This window comes from Myotis davidii, unplaced genomic scaffold, assembly GCF_000327345.1.
Source record: "Myotis davidii unplaced genomic scaffold, ASM32734v1 scaffold174, whole genome shotgun sequence".
In the NCBI taxonomy this organism is placed as follows: Eukaryota; Metazoa; Chordata; class Mammalia; order Chiroptera; family Vespertilionidae; genus Myotis; species Myotis davidii.
Genome location: NW_006289087.1, coordinates 5,326,247 through 5,343,789, shown reverse-complemented (window position 1 = coordinate 5,343,789; position 17,543 = coordinate 5,326,247). Strand labels below are relative to the sequence as shown.

Here is a 17,543-nt window from a genome sequence, read left to right as displayed (position 1 = left end):
AAATATATTAAAAAAAAAAAAAAACAGCTTAGGTTGCAGTTTTTATTAGTAGTGACATCACCCAGCATTCAAACTACAACTCAGCTCCTCATGTCTGAATTCAATGCCCGCACTTCCTTGATAGAGAGTGATTTTGAGTCATCTCCTTTGACGTGGGAGCTAAAACTTATGCATAGATATTGCACTTTTTCCTCCTTGGCCCTAGTTTGAAAAGTTTGTTGTATTAAGCAACAGACATAGGAAAAGGTTCAAGTTCTCCTTAACAGTTGCATTTAAATGCATCTACAAATATTTCATTGTAGACAGTGGGACTGGAAGTTCAAGGAGAAGTAACCTATCAGATATATGGTCTGTCTCTAGGCCCAAACTTAATGCTGAAATATATTTTTAAAACTCCCCTAAAATTCAGTATTAGCTACTTATGCACAAGGCCATCGCATTGCCTGCATACAATTATTTAAGATGTTATGCTTGGAAATAGTTAGATTTTTATGACTGCTGGGCCAGAGCCAACAATATATAATTTTATGCCATAAAATACCACCTTTTCCTTTGGCTGTGGAAATTTATATGTACATATTTATGTGCTTATATAGATAAAAAATCTTCATAAACAGAGTGGCCCATTTGAGGTGAACTCTATTTAAAGCATGCCACTCCTGACTCTGATACTATTATTGCTGTGACTAAAAAAATAAGTTCAGCACCTCCCCATCCCTTACCAAATCAAAATCAGACACCTCGAACTGGTATTCAACTCTCTCCAGTTTTCAAAACATTTTCCTGGCTTTCTGTCTTATTCTTTACCATACACATCTTAACCTATTCAAAAGAAACTAGGTAGACTGATCACCCCCACCTCATAACCTCTCTGTTGCATTTCCTGGGCTCTTCGTCCTGTCCTCTGTGCTCCAGCCTCACTGTCCTCCTTGCCCAAGCATGCCAGGTGTGCTCCTCCCGTGGCAGCTCTGACTTCGCTGTTCCCTCCACCTGGAGTGCTCTTCCCCCGGACTTCCGTGGGGTTGGCTTCCTCACTTCCTTCAGGTCTGGAGTCAAAAGTCACTTTCTTCTCATGGATGCCTTCCCCATCCAGCTGTTCTGATTTCCACCGTCCCAAACATTTCATAACCCCTCCCCTTTTCTTATTTTCATAGCACTTATAACCTTATATGCTATATATTTACCTCCTTATACTGTTCACTGTCTCTCCACTAGAACATATGCTGCATTAGCCCACAGACTTTTGTACGTTTCATTCACTACTCAGCACAGTGTCTGATATTTAACAGCTGCTTCTTGTAAATCTGATGAATGAATGAAGAAATGAATAAATGGATGGATGAAGAAATGAATGAATGAATGAACTAATGAATTTATAGCAGGCAGATGTCCAATCCATGGACTATTTCTCAATGGTAATTTCTGGTATAAGTGGATACAGAGAGGAGGGAAGACTGAATGAAAAGGTTTATTAATGTGTGTATTTTTCCAAGATCCTGAGCTCACATTCAGCCTGCTAAAGTGTCTGGATTCTGTGTAGGTGTTCTAGATAAAAACAGATTAAGACAGGCACTTTTCCGTTTTATGGATATAAATATCTTAATTATCTTAAGAGGAACGGATGAAGCCAACAGCACGGATAATGGCAATCACTGGCAGGTCCTAACTCTGCTTGTCGTCTCATTGGCAAGTTCCCAAGTCGAGTATAATGATTTGCTACTAATTCAAACCAAACTAATAACAAGCCATGATTTGCCTTATGTATTTAAAAAAGTGAGTTAACTCCCATAGTATCTATTATACTAATTTTATCCAAAAGCTGAGTGTTTTAACCTGATGACACTTACAGTATGACACGGTAATAGGTGGAATGAATACCATATTTTATAAACTTACAGGTAAAGCAATTTCTCACAACCCTTTAGTGTCTTAACACCCATACTGTCAGAATATTCTTATTAAAGTCCAACATAGATGCTCTCTGTTATAATTTTGACATCACTCATTAAAGAACAGAAAATAAAAGGAGACAGTCATCATGTCACTGAGAATGTGGCAACGAAGTTAGACATTTTCTAACGGAGAGTTACCAGTCTGCTTTCTCCCCACATCCTCGCCTCTTGCCCCCTCTTTGAATCTCCTTCCCAATGGTGTTTCTCCCTCTATCCGCCCACTGGGTCAGTGGTAAGTATGGAATTGACAAGAACATCTAAGTTCCAGATGGTTACAAACAAATTAGAAAGTTGGGTACCTTAGAGATGGGATATGCCAGTGATGGCGAACCTATGACACGCGTGTCAGAGGTGACGAGCGAACTCATTTTTTTGGTTGATTTTTCTTTGTTAAATGGCATTTAAATATATAAAATAAATATCAAAAATATTCCTTTGTTTTACTATGGTAGCAAATATCAAAAATTTTCTATATGTGACACGGCACTAGAGTTAAGTAAGGGTTTTTCAAAATGCTGACACGCCGAGCTCAAAAGGTTCGCCATCACTGGGATACGCCATAACCAAATAATTCTGGACAAATCAATCAACTTCATTAAGCTTCCATTTTCCTACCTGTATAATTTGGACTTAAAAACTTTTAACTTACAGGGGATGTAAAGTGTTTTAAATGTCATATTGATGATCGCTGTTACTATGCACAAGAGAGAGAGAAACATGTCATAGCGATAAAAACACTGGCTCTGCGCTTTGTCGTTACTGGGTTCCAATCCTAATTCTGTGCTACACAGCTCTGGCCCCTTGAAAGGCTCCACTGCCATTCTCAGCCTCAGTTTAGTTATAGAAAAGAAACAGATAACAATGCTCCTTGGGATCGTGTGAGGATTAAATAAAATTAAATGATTAAAGAATTAAATGAAATTAAAGAATTAAGTAAAATATTTTAAAATGCCCTCAATAAACGGTTGATATTACTATTTTTTTTAAAAAGGGGAGCAGGAGCAGGGGAGAGAGAGAAACATCAATGATGAGAGAATCACTGATCACCTCCTGCACACCCCTGACTGGGCAATATTATTTTAATTGTCAATAAACCCATTTGCACGTCCAGACTAGAAAATTTTCCTGGGCTTTCTTTTCCAGAACTAAATTATCTTGAGGGTTTTTAACCTTCATTCAATAACACTGATATCTGCAACTTCTCTAGAATAATTTTTGATACTTGTGATGCGTTTAGAGAATATTTATAGAAAGCAGTCTCTAAAATAAGCCAGTTTAAAAGGCTAAGTAGGTAACAGGTATTTAATGCTTCATCAACAAGTTCAAAATTCTTTACATTTGACCAAAAGTAGCACTGACCTTGCTTTCACAAATCTATCTTCGTCTCTGTAAAGCCCACATCTTAGGCATTTCCTATGCAATAATAGTAGCTAGAAATGATTTAGTGCTTACTATGCATCAGGCCCTGTTCACAGCATTTTCCCAATATCAATGCTGGTAATCCCAACAGCCATATGTGGTAAGTATATTACTATCCTCATCTTAAATGTGGGGAAACTGAGAAACAGAACCAAGGCTATACCACTGGTAAGTGTCCACAGGAAGAAATGAACCCAGGCAGTCTCGATTCTGCATCCTAGGCTCCTAACCACTCTACCAAAACTTCTTCATAAAACACGGACAACTCGAAGGCCTACATTCAGCATGGCCATCTTTGTGGCCTGAAGTTCCTGGACAACTGTCAGATTCACCCTTTGCGCTGTGTAGACTCGGCCTCGGAGCCTGTCGCTATATTAGTCCTGCTTGCCACAGGAAGTCACGAAAATCAATCTAATTGGGCCATCAGTCACATGATGCTCACTTCTAATTCTCATCATTAAGATCTACAAGAAGAACTGTGGGTTCATTCAGGCCAACCACTATCCCCTCTGCTCACATTAGATAGGGAATATACAATCTTCCAAAGGAAGAGAATGAAGCGCTCTCTCTCTCTCTCTCTCTCTCTCTCTCTCTCTCTAAAATCAAGTGGTACTACATGGTATAGCAGGGCCCTAGATAACTGCTACACACACACACACACACACACAAATGCACATGAAGGTGGAAAAAATACACACTCTGGCCTTGATTTATCTGCATACTTCATGTGGGAGTAAGAGAGGTATAGGGCCTTATAAATATCTATTTCAAAGAAACCAATGAGAGGTGAAACTAAACCAGCAACATTCATTACTGTGCACAAACTAAATTCAAAAAAGATCTTGCACAAGCCAAAGTTAAGTGCACTCTATCCCAAACAGGGCATTTATAGTGTTAGCTTTTTTCCACCATAGATAGTAGCTGTTAGTATGGTTAGAACTAAATTCAACAGATTCAAAATAATGTTCTATCATACTGACCCCAAGAAACAGTGGTAGCCCTTTAACATGAATTCCTTCACATCCATGCTGTGAAAATAACCCAGCAATGGACCAGGCAAATAATTGAATCCCTCACTAGATCTGCCCTAATGACTGAATGCTCACCTCCAATATGTGATGAAAAGAAAGAAAGAGAAGGATGCCCTGGCCAGTGTGGCTCAGGTGGTTGAGCATCGCCCTATGCACCGAGGAATTGCCAGTTCAATTCCTGGTCAGGGCACATGCCCCAGTTATAGGCTCAATCCCCATTAGTGCATGCAGGAGACAGCCAATCAATGTTTCTCACATCTATGTTATTCCTCTCTCTCCCCCTCTCTCTACAATCAATAAAAACATACAAAAAATAAATAAAAGAGAGGGAGAAAAGAAATAGGCAAGGTTACATTACTTTAGAATCTGCCAATGCTTTTCTTGTAGATTCATCCTGATTTTATTGAATCCTGCAACATGAGGGCCGAGTTCATCTTTATTGTATGATCTCTGCTTTTCCTGTAGCTTGGTTGGACTTGCTTTACTTAGGAGAGAGTGTCCCTTGAGTAAACATTCAATGGTTTTTAAAATAACAGAAGCATTATTTGAAACAAAGGTTGGATTGGAAAGTAAATGTAAACTCAAGGTTTAATTACACGGTGTGTCATAATGTAACTCCTTAGCCAGGGACTTAAAACACTCTACAGTTGTGCCCCAACTTGCCTTTCCAGTGTTTCCTTGTACTTCCTACTGGTGAGGGAGAAATTGTGTGAGCTTTTGGGGTCAGTAAGATCGTTTATTCACAAACACTGGACAAATATTATGTGAAAATTACAGCCACAGGTCATGGGGATACAAAAATGAATAAGATTAATAAATAATAATAAATTGTGCTCCATTTCTTTGAAAAGCTCACATTCTAATAAAGGGGAACAGACACAGCCACAAAAGTAATTATAATCTGGTCTATTTGAAGTAATAGAAATGTGCTGAATATACAGTGAAATGACTGCTCCTAAATTCCCCCAAGGAACCTCAACATTCACTCTTCCAACTCATTTTCTTCTAGTGTTTCTTATCTTGACCATCCAGGAACACGGGACTGAGGCCTCATTCACCCTTAATGCCTCGGTCACCCTCATCTACCATATGTAATCCGAAATATGAATTATTTCATCTCCATGGTCACAACTCTAATTCAACATATCAGTATGTCTTACCTGAACTAACAAGTTTAGCATCATCCACTAGGCTAACCCTCAAACTTTCTTCACACAGAAGGTAAGATGAAATCTTAAAAAAAATGCTGATCATATCTTCTCTATTTCATTGTATTGGCTTTCCATTCCTCTAAAAAGAAAGAGAAACTTCCTTAACATGGCTTATGAGGTTCTTCAGAGTCTAGTCCCCACTTATTTCTACTGCCTCACCCTGTACCTCATTGCCTCCCCCAAGCACCCACCAAACCTGGTCTTTATTTAATCCCTTCATATATCCTAATAGGACTCAGGACATGCTACCCCAAAATATGTCCCTGGCCATACTTAGTATTTTAAGCTGAAGGAGTTTGTGAAAGTGGCAGAAGCAGGAAGGACTCTCTGACCCTCCCCACCCTTCTCTCCTGTAGCAGTCAGGAGACCCTCATGGGAGAGGAGCTCTCTCTGTACCCAGAGGAAGGACCATTCTTGTCTCCAAGACAGAGGGACACCTAGAAGAGTCCAAATGGACAGGCCTTTCTCAGCTCAAAGTGAGGGAGGACTTCTGAGGACAATCATCATTCTAGCACAGAGGCTCTCAGATATTAGACCTCCTCGCTTTAGGTACCTGCACCCCCGCAAGCCATCTACCCACACTCGTGTGACTCCCTAACTGGGTTCATGACCACATCATTCCCTCCCCTTACCCTTACCTTCCCCCTCTCCCCCCTTGGTGCCCAGAGACTAGGGTGGTCCACTTTGGTTTTTACTTATACCTTATGTCCCGTGGCCAGTCATTTTTTATCTCTTAACTATCCTTTGAGACTGCCCACTGTACTAAATCCCCTCGACTGCCATGGCTTGTGTCTCATCGCCTCCCATGCAGACTTGTAGGATGGCCAGCTAACTGGTCACCCTGTCTCCGATATGAACCTAGCAAGGACATCCTTCACACTACCAGGAGAGTGATTTTCCTAAAATGCAAATCTGATGATCATTTCACTCCCTTTTTACAACCCTTCAGTGATTTCCCATGGCAAAGGTCCAAATTGCTTTGCAGAGCACAAAAGGCCCTCTGTGGTTCTGTCCCTGAGTCTCTCCAGCCTCATTTCTGACACTTGACTATTCCCCTCCCCCAAGCAGATCACACAGTCAGCTTCGGTTACATGGAGCTATGTCACACTGCTCTGTTCCTTTGTGTCTCTGCTCATGTGTTCCTTCAGCCTACCAAACGATGACATGTTTTTAAAGACCCAATACAGCTGACGACTCTTCTTCTGTGACATTACCCCAACTCTCCTCCAAGCAAAGTTTATCGCTCTTTCCTTGTTATGTTTCCTTTTCCATGAATTTTGTGGATATCTGTCCCTTTTAGGGATTGTGTTTAAGCACTGGGTGTGAGGAGCAGAGAGAGATATGGTCCCTATCCTTGTGGAGCTGCATGTCTAATGGTTAGGTCCTAACTTCTTTCCTGTTGGTTCCCCCCTTTTCTCCATCCTAAATATACTTCTACTGTGTCCCAAAAAGGCTTTCTCTCTTCTCACTTCTGTGTCTTTACTCATGTTCTTGCCTTTATATACAACACCCTAAGTTCATTTCTTTTTTTTTTTCTGCTCTGATTCCACCTCTACCCATTTAAAAAAATATGTTTTTATTGATTTTAGAGATAGAGGAATGGAGAAAGACAGAAACACTGATGACAGAGGATCATCATTTGGCTGCCTCCTACATGTCCCCTACCGGGGTTCAAAGCCGAAACGCAGGCATGTGCCCTGATTAGGAATTGAACTGGTGACCTTTGGGTTCATAGGTTGACACTCAACCACTGAGCCACATTGGCTGGGCCACCTTTACCCATTTTTAAAGAGCAATCTCCTGTACTCAGTATTTCCTAATTCCTCATGACCAGATTCAAGAACCCCATGGAACCACCATCTCCGTGCTTTTAACTTATTTAGCACTTATCAGATATTTCTTTGGTGGTGTAACAATGTATGTTCTTACCCTTCCTGACTACCTTTGAGCCAAAGTTGTAAGCTCCCTGAAGACAGTAACTGCATTTAACTCCTATTGTTTAAGGAGATGAGCAGAGGTAGCTGGATTTAGACTTTGAATGGAAGAGACCAACACTTAGTGATTTGACACCTCCTAACAAAGAATGAAAAGGTGAAGACTCTTGTACTGTGACATTTCTTTATTTCACTTTGTATATCCCTGAGCAAGCATGGGTGGTAAGACCTGCTTATGAATAAAGCATGTACTTAACAAACAATAAAGCAACGTATTCTTAAACATTATGATAACCAAGAAAAACGAACAGCTCTGAAGAGGCTTCTTCAAGAACTCGCAGGGCGGGAATCGAGGTGGTGATGTGGCTGCTCTCTGGGTAATTTGATAACTGTCAACAACCCAACTATTTAAATCCATCTATCAGGGGAACACACGCCTCTGAGTTATCTGTGTGGTTGCCAAGTCACTTTGTTCTGTTTAGAGAAAGCCACTGAAGAAAAGACGAAGAACAAAGGAAGAACTTAGGAGTAGTTGGACTTGGCCAGCCCACTGAAAATGCCTATATCTTCCCTTTCCCCACAACCTTCTTCATAAAAGTAGGCAATACACGGACAGGAAGTATGCTTTAGCAAATAATCATATTACAAACACCTAGCCAAAGACTCGTGTCCCTCAGATAATACATAGCCTTCCATGTGGGGGGACTGACATGGGTCCCCCACTAAGATGTTCAACGCACACCAAATGAGCCCCGATGGCCTCATATGTGTGGAGGATCCTGAAACAATTATTCCTCCTTAACAGCCGAGAAACCAGAGACACACCCAGGATCCCCTCCATGTTCAAGTTCACACCAAGTCCAACCTCTGAAGACAGCCCGGACACTAGTTATTTAAAGTCAGAGCAAACCTACCCTGGGGGTAGGGATGCAGTGGGATTCCCTTTTTATAATACATCCCACATGTATACCAGGGCTGCAGATGCGGGCCATCCATGGCCGTAGGGCCCCACAGAATATGCTTGATAAAGCTATGTGATAAAAACATGTTACTTCTACAGAATACCTCAAATAAGACAACTTCCCCAAATGCATCGACCCCTATGAATCTCTTACTGAAACCCCAATTTGTAAGAGAACTATTAAGAGTGCATTGGCATTTATTGTTCTCCCTATGCTTCTCGGTCTATCTTTTCTTCGTGTCAAATTAACCTAATCAAGTATTTTCAGATTTTTTTTTTAGTATTGAGACCAGCTATGCTTAAAATTTAGTGTGTATAAAAAGCTTTGGAGGGAACTATTAACATGATGAGTCCTAGGAATTCAGTATTTCTAGAGCAGGGCCAAGGACTCTGCATTGTACACACATATCCCAGGTGATTCTGATAGAGGTGTTCAGGTGGAACCCACTCTCTGAAATGATGATCAAGAGACATCGTAGAAGAGAAGCCCATGATGTGATATCAGAAGCTTGGGCTCAAGGCTGGGATCTGCACCCTCACTACTTGTGAGGTCAAGGGCAGTAATCTCTAACCTCGCTTTCCATCCCTGTGGGGTTCATAAATGGTCTCTTAACCTACCCATTAGCTAGCTACCTCTCTATCCACATCGTAGGTTTGTATGAGAAAGCATTTGTAAAACTCTGCCCCAAACCCTAGCAGGTACTTGATACACACTGCAATGAATCATTAAACTCACAGCTGTTTTAGTTCGACACACGAAGGGTTTCTGCTGATGATTTAAAAACATGGAAACCAGGGGTGGACCCATTGTGCTGGGCTCATCCACGCCAATTAGTCATGTGATCTGTTCCACAGAACATTTGGCTCCAACTCATGACACAGTATTGGCCAAATCGTAGAGAGGGCCAAGCTCTGCGACACTGGCCACTACACACCGAGTGTTACAGTATTTCATCTGCTTGGTATCAGGCCTTCAAAAAATGGATTCTTCCCTCTGGAGTGGGCAAATCTCTGGACTAAATGCTTTGGTTACCATCTGTATCTTTACAAAAGTAAGGTTCTTGTGTATCAAGCACCCTCATTAATAATAATTAACCTTTGTTCAGAAATTGGGATGACAGCTGTGCATGTGGCTTGTGCAGGAGGTCTGCACATGGACACTTAGAACGTGTCGAGGGAGTTGCCCAATAGTACACCCCATAAAATGACAGATGCAGAATCTGCCCAAGACTTCTGATGGGCAGAATGAGAGATGTCTAATCAGTGTTCACCATAAGCCTTCTTACTCAACAGCCAAATAATTAAATAAGATGAAGATCTGATTCAACCATTGTTTGGTTATTTTTTAATTCATAAGTCAATTGCCCCAAAACAGCCAATTTGAGAGAACAGGCAAAACCTTTATATCCAATACTGTCCATTTATAGTCTTACTGCTTTCCTAATTTTTGTTTTGTAACATATTTTGCAATGATTTAGTTCCTCTTATGCCTGACTCCAAGATCTTTCTCCCAGGAACCTTACAAGTATATCAGCTGACACACAGGCCTGTGTGTGGCTGGGTTAGACATGGCTAAGTGAGGGACGCCCTGTCAACCTTTCCATCTTCCTGGTTGTTGTTGGTTTAAAGCAGATCCTTAATGTTATTTAAACATGGGAGGCTATTTGAAATTTCTTGGTAGATGAATTTGATAGTGATAATTTAAAAACACACACTCAACTATTGTCATCTTGAGATAAAAGATCGCATTCACCTGGGGTGACAACTTATCTGGATAACCTAGGACTTCTCGAGATCAAGGTTAATACCGGCTCTTCCACAAAATACCAACTTCTGCACATGGGCCACCAAGTTTTAATCGCATGGTATGTGTGCACTCACATGTGGTATTTTGTGGAAGAGCCACACTCAAGGGGCCAAAGAGCCGCATGTGGCTCACCAGCCGCGGCTTGCTGACCATGGGCATCACTGGTGAATGAACACTTTGAGATCCTTCTCCCTTCCAAAGGATAGTACATGTTTATTTTTAAATAATAGATTATTGATAACTCTGTGAGAGGAGGGATAGGATTTGTCATAAATTAGTCATTTGAATTGTCCCTTCATTTACATAAGCAAACAGGAAACTATGATATATCTGATAGAATAAGCCAGTCAGAGGAAGACAAGTACCATGTGATCTCACTTACATGTGGAATCTAATGAACAAAATAAACTGATGAACAAAATGAACTGATGTACAAAAATGAAACAGAGGTGTGGAGACTTGGAATAGACCAATAGCTGTCAGAGGGGAGGGGAATGGATGGATGATAAAAGGCAAAGGGATTAGCCAAAAAACATATATACATAACACATAGACACAGACTATGGTGTGAGGACGGCCAGAGGAAAAGGGGGCGGGGGCTGGCTAAAGGTAGGTAAAGAGGGGCAAATGGGGACTGAATGAGGCTTTGCTTGGGGCAATGGGCACAGGATGCAGTGGACAGATGGTGTTTTGTTGTTGTTGTTTTTTTTTTAAATATATTTTATTGATTTTTTACAGAGAGGAAGGGAGAGAGATAGTTAGAAACATCGATGAGAGAGAAACATCAATCAGCTGCCTCCTGCTGGGGCTGTCCCCGCAACTAAGGTACATGCCCTTGACCGGAATCGAACCTGTGACCTTTCAGTCCGCAGGCCGACGCTCTATCCAGTGAGCCAAACCGGTTTTGGCAAGGGCAGATGGTGTTTTATTGTACACTTGAAAACTGTATAATTTTGTGAACCAATATCACCCCAATAAATTCTATTTTTAAAAAAAGAAAAAGAAAGAACACTGGAGGAAAACTAATTATTCAATAAGCCTCCTCCCAAACAAAGACATATTTCCTCCTGAAAAATAAATGTCTTTTTAATTACAATAATCTTAACAGAGATTATATACATGGGTCACTACTAAAATGTTAACAATAAAACAGAGGCTATATAAATGGGTCTGTAGAATATACTCTATGCTTCAAACTTAATTTTTCTGGGCTGCAATATTCCCTTCCAACCAGGTTATACAAAGGCAAATGTTGAAAACGGTTTACATTTGGGAAACATCTCATTTGAACATGTACTTGTTAAGCGGTTGATGGCAGATTCGGTTACACCAGAGGACCTAATCCTATACAAGCATGCCGAAGGTAATGGAAAGTTCTGATCATAAATCTAGTTGGCGATGAATTTCAAAGATACAATGTCCTGAAATTATATTACATACCCGAGCTCCTTTTTCTAAATCTCAAAGACAACTTCTACATAAAAAGTCGTGTTTATCTTTTATGACGTGCCTATTTAAATGTTCATATGACCAAGTTTATCCCGAACAGGCAGAAAGAAAAAAAAATCAAATATTTGAATAATTCCGGTTTAAAAAAATGACACTCACTTTCGTCTCAGGTATGTGTCTCGGTTAGGAGAAAGCAGGGGTGGTTTTAGCTAGAACTACCTGGAGAATTGCAGAGCAAATAATCCTGTCCCATGAGGCTGCCCTATCTGGCTCGTGCCCTGTTATTGTAAGGAAACTTGAGAAATACTGAAACCAACCTGTTGAAGGTGAACAAGAACTTGATGAAAATAAATGCTTGTGCAGTGTTTCAAGTCAGTCAAGTCAGGTAGAAGCATGCACAGAAGACTTAGCAGGTAGCACCTGTATTCAATGGCCAGGTTCGAAAGATGCCCGGCCCAGTGTATACATCTGAACATGCGTGAAAATACTCACAGAAGCTGAGGACTCTATCACTTCTCTTTAGGGAAAAATGGAGTTTCATCGGTGAGACATATAAGGAAACCGTGGGCATTCCTTGTCTAACAGAGTCACTGTTCTTTTCTGGGTTCTCCCTCATTCCTCCCTTTCAGGCCTCAGCTCTTTGCCCAGATATGCTATAAACTTAATCATGAAATGAGATCCTGGAAGGAGACTGTACTCAGCTCCTTCAAGCTCTCACTTCTCAGGAAGGGAAGTCTCTATAAGGACACGCAGCTTAGGAATCAGCCCACAGCTGGAAGACTGAGGGGGTATGGAGGGCAACTGCTCCAGCTTTCAGAAAAATGGCCGTTGTCTTTTCCCTCCACGCACCCCAGCAGAGCAATTCTTTTCCAAGCTAGACGTCCAGCTGGGGAAAGGGCGAGGGGTGACGGGGTTGCTTCTCATGCCATCTTAGTCCCCCGATGGCCCAGCCACACTGCAGAGAGGACAGCATGGGGCCTAGGGGGTGGAGGTGAGGCTTGAGAAGACAGGGACTCGCTCATGCACCTCTCTTGGTCTGGGGTGGTTCAAGCTGATCACCCCATCCCTGGTGACAAAGCAGCTCAAAACGAAAAGCACGACTTAGGGCCGGTCAGGAGTTTATGCTGATTCTTCCTAAAACGGTGACCCCTGTTTACAGCCATAACCTCATTAAGTTTATAGCATCAAAGAAGAGCAGGGCCCACTCACAGATGGCACAGGTGGCCGCTTCTGCCCAACCCTCCTGCACTGGATACCTCTCATCCCCTCTTCTCGGGGCTTCTAGACAGTCACAGGCCTGAAGGATTTGTAAAAGGACAGTCCCGTGTCCTGCCACTTGCCTGAGTGTCTTGAAAACAGAAGCTATTTTGGAGAGAGTGGGGAGTTTCTCTCCCTTGCACTAGTTCATTTGGAAACAAACAGGCCCCCTTTCTCTGTCCTCTTCTCCTTCCATACACACCAAGTGAGTTCCCTAGTTTTGTCTGGATGGTGGGATGTCATCTTTACTCACACTGAGGAAGGGACTGCAAGGTCCTCCCACCGAGAATCCCACCTGCAGGTAAAGCCCCAGAGTGTCCGGAGGCCACAGCAGTAGGACACTAAGGACAGAACAGAAAGAACCTGCTGGCAGGAGGGAGGACCAGAAGGGTTGGGGCGGAGCACAGCAGGGTGGGGAGCAGCAGAGGTGTGGAGAGCTACCCAGAGCTTCAGGCAAGTGCATTTGCCTTCACTGAGCCCAGGAAGCTCCCAAGTTCTAAGATCCCACCAGAGAGGAGCAGATACCTAAAAGCAGAGCCACCTAAGGGAGCACCAAGTGCCCAGCCTGGCTCCCTGCACCCACCTCCCAGCCCGATGCTGGGCTGAACAGAATCTCTTGCAGGGGGTGCAGAGGGGGCCCTGGGCCTTCTGGGGTCTTTGACCAGCTCCTGAGTGAAGCCTGGGGTGGAAGGGGGGCGGGGTAACAGGTGTTTGCATGTGGCTGGGGGTCTGGAACTGGGGATCTGAGAAGCAAGTTAGTTCATGTGCCCCAACAGGCATCCACTACCCGCCATGGCCAGAGAACTTGGGGAAGGCTTTGTTCTTGGGCAAACTCCATGGCTCCGAAAACACCATTTTCCTCTCAAGGGGGACAAGGAGGAAAAACAGTTAGCTAGAGGTCTTTCTGTTTTTTTTCTTTGTTTGTTTGTTTGTTTTTTTACCAACCTTTCCTTTTACCTCATTTACCATCTTTTCTCTCGTTTCCTCTTAACTTACATCTTTTTTTTTTTTACTCCTTCTCTCCTTCCTTCCTTTTCTTCCTCTTGGGATTTACTAAAAGACTACATGCTCAGACTAACACCTGACAAGAGAGCTGAGAGGCATTTACTGTCAGGGAACAGGGGTGGGGGAGGGAGTTCTGACATTCCTGGATCCCTGCCTCCTGTTTGGGGCTATAAAGCTGAACTAAGACCAACATCTGCTCATAACCCCGCGTGCAGCCCAGGGATGGGAGCAGGAACTTGCTTCTGCTTTGAACTTGGCAGCTGAATGTGTGAAAGCCCTTTGGCGCCATGGGGATGAGAATCTGGACAGCTCTGGGCCAGGTAGGGGCGGCCCCATCCCATCAGAACCAGACTCTCCCAGTAGTGTGAGCTCCGGAGTGAAGCAGACCCCAACCCGGATGCTATGACTGGAAGGAGGTGCTCACACCCCAGAAAGGAAGGCCCCCCTCTCTGGGGCACTGAGACCGACCAGTGCTGGGTCTTCCCTCCCCATCAGTCTACCCACAGCGGCAGATTGGGCGCTTGGGGAATGGGGCTGCAGGGGGATTCCAACTGCGACATCCACTATGAGAAGAGACACTGGTGGCGGGTAAGAAGTTAATCTGGGGATGGTACAGGGCCCGCGCACGCGCCAGAGATCGCAGTTCTATACCTCCACCTTGGGGCTCTGATCTTCTGCCAAAACGCTTCCAAGTCCCTGGTTATTTTCAATTGCAGTCTTCTCTGATCCCTTCCCAAATATCCTGCCTCCACTCTGGGGGGAAAGGGTGGTTTGAACCACCTTGCACGCCTCTCAGACCCCGCGAAAATGCCTGCCTGGCCGCCCACAGAAGGGCGCGCACAGCCCTTTCGCATGCACTCCACAGACGCGCACACCAGAGCGCACCCCTCGCTCAGTTCCGGAACCTGCCTATAGTCTGCCCTGCTGCCCGCCGCCTTGAGGTCTCGGTGCCAAAACACAGCAGTGCCATCTAAGGTTCTGCCACTCAGAAAAGGAGGCCAAGGTCAAGGCCCACGGACCGCCGGGATTCTCTCACGCCTTTGCCACCTCGCAAGCGCGTCCTGCCCCCGAAGCGGCTCCGGGGAAAAGGCGCAAATTTAGGAACCTGGCCCTCTTTCCCGGCCAGCTTCAGCCCACGCCTGCATCTCCCTCTCCTCTCTACCCAGGGCGGAGCTGAGCTTCTGATGGAGATGCCGCCGAGGGCTGGCCCCAGATGGCGAGGCTTCCAGCCCTGCCTTCCCCGCCGGTAGATGGGGCGAGGGCAGAAGGAAAGATCTCTGTGCAAATGCGCCCGCGCCCTCTCCCAGCTCAGGGCCAGACTCCAGACCCCCGCCATCCCTGCCCCCAGCCCCCAGCCCCGCACAGTTTTCTTTCGGAAACACACAAGCCCGGGCCCACCCGCCTCCTACGTAAATGCGTCTAGTCTCTTTCTGTGACCAGATGCAAACTCCACTGCAAGTTGAGAGCAGGAGGGTTTCAGGCGCACGGAAATAGAGAACACAAAGGGAGAGATCGAAGAGGGAGGGAAAAGGAAGGAGCTGGAGGTCAGTGGGTTAGAGGGGCAGAGGGACAGGTCGAGGCCAGCCTGGGGGAGGTGGATGGCCGCGGGGTGGCTGCGCCTCCCCAGTGTCCACCAGCCCGCGTGGGCGGAGCGGAGGGGAGAGGGGAGAGGGGTCAGTACGGACTCACATGGTCGGACTGGTGGGTCCTTTCCGGGCTCCCCGCGATCTTCTCCCGGGCTGCCCGCAGTGTGTGGGCAGAAACAAAACCAAGTCAGTCGCAGGACACTGTCCAGACGCACCAAGGGGCCCGTGGGGACCAGGACGGCTCTCACTTCTCACCGGGAAGCGGCGCGGAGACTCCAGCGGCCTCTCGGACTCTGGCGGCTGCCTGTAGCCTATAAATAGCCAACTTTTAGGCGGAATCAACTAACAAATGAGAGGAGAGGGCATGCATGTGCGCGGGATCCCCTTTTCTGGTCCACCCTACCACCACCGTCCGCAGCTCTCCCAGCAGGGTTTGGGAAGGGACCAACCCAGAGGGGTGGGATGTCACTGTATAAGGGTTTACAGTTTAGTTCTGTTTTGCAGGGGGTGGCACTCTGCACCTGGACCCTCCCCATCCATGTCCCTGGGCTCCTCTCCGCCCCACTGCCACCCCCAGGCGCAGGCACTGCCGGCAGCAGGCAGGAGGGGCGAAGACCCAGGAGAGCTGCGGGCTCCGAGGCTGGGCTGCAGGCGCGAGGAGGCAGAGGGGGGCACGCAGCCGGCTTTCCCTTGTGATTCCGGGAGCCAGCAACCAAGGGGAAGTGGGCAACTGCCAGGATTTGGGGTTTTCTTCAACATCCAGGATGGGAATGGAGGTAGCCCTGTGTTAATGGGAGGACAGAAGGTTCCAGGGAGTTCCCGAGTGCGGGGGTCCTTTCCCAGGGGCAACAGCAACCCTCCAGGGCCGGCAAATGCCCCTATCAGCAACTGGATTTGGATCTGGGGCCCTACCTGGCCTGGAGAGCGAGGGCGCACATCAGGGTGGCCCCACTAGCCAAGGGGCCACCAGCTCTCCCTTTGCCTGGAGAGCGTCCTGCCATTTGGTGCCCTGGGACCTCCTCACCAGCCCCCCAGGGCCAACCCTCCCTCCTCCTCCCCCCTCACACACCCCTGCTGTCCTCCAGGTAGGGTCTATCTGACCCTGAGTCCTGAACACCACTCACTGTTCACCCTCCCTCTCGCCTTGAACCAGAGCCAGGGTGAGAATTGGGTTAGCTCAGCTTTCATGTCCATTCGAGGGGCTTTCTCAAAAACTACCGCCAACCCCACCCCCATCCCCACCCCCCACAACACAGACACTGTGCCCACTCCCAGCTCCCCACCTTGGGAGTTCACTTCACTGGATTTATCCTGCTGCCTCGCTGGAACCAAGGGCAACAGAATTAAGAGTCGGGTGGGTGTGGGGGTTGGAGAGATTTAGGGCCTGGCAAGTGAGGGGTTGCAGGTAGGAGGAGGCTGCAGGTGAGGGTCAGCAGGTGAGGGTCAGCAGGTGGGGGGAGGCTGTGGGTGAGGGTCAGCAGGTGAGGGTCAGCAGGTGAGGGGCTGCACTGCTCTCCTGAAAGGCTCCATACCCCGTGCCAGGCCTGGGAGGGGGCTTAGGGGCCTAAACGCAGCCCTAGTTGAGGAGGGGGGGGAGCCCGAGAACCACTGCTTACCCTGGCCCAACACCACCGGCCCCTCCATAAATGAAATATCAAATACCTCGCCTCCCCACACCCAGAGAAAATCAAAGAGACTCCCCTGTGAAGCTGGGGTGCGGGGCGTTACTCTGCACAGGCACGTCCTCTACTACTTCCTATCAGTTACCCCTGGACATGGAAAAGTTATTTGTTGTCCCCAGAATCCAGCCAAGTCTGGAAGGAGACAAAAAGGCAGAGGTGCCAGCCGGGCAGGGAGGGGGACAGCAGCAGAGAGGACTCCCTGCGGGCTGAGCCCACCGCCCCAGGCGCCACTGGCTCCAGCTGGCAGGC

At 45.9% G+C, this 17,543-nt stretch overlaps 1 protein-coding gene across 6 annotated transcripts in view; it reads right to left on the bottom strand.

Moving 5' to 3' along the window:
• The window catches only part of ESRRG (estrogen related receptor gamma), a 458,818-nt gene extending 442,757 nt beyond the window's left edge, over positions 1-16,061 (bottom strand). For all 6 annotated transcript variants that reach the window (XM_015562376.1, XM_006761285.2, XM_006761286.2 and 3 more), the window contains exon 1: positions 15,716-16,061. Coding sequence is in view for 1 of the 6 variants with exons in the window: in XM_006761284.2 (XP_006761347.1) it covers positions 15,716-15,717 (2 nt within the window). In the remaining 5 variants the exon portion in view is untranslated. The remainder of the gene's footprint in view (positions 1-15,715) is intronic.
• Between the last annotated feature and the right edge of the window lie 1,482 nt (positions 16,062-17,543).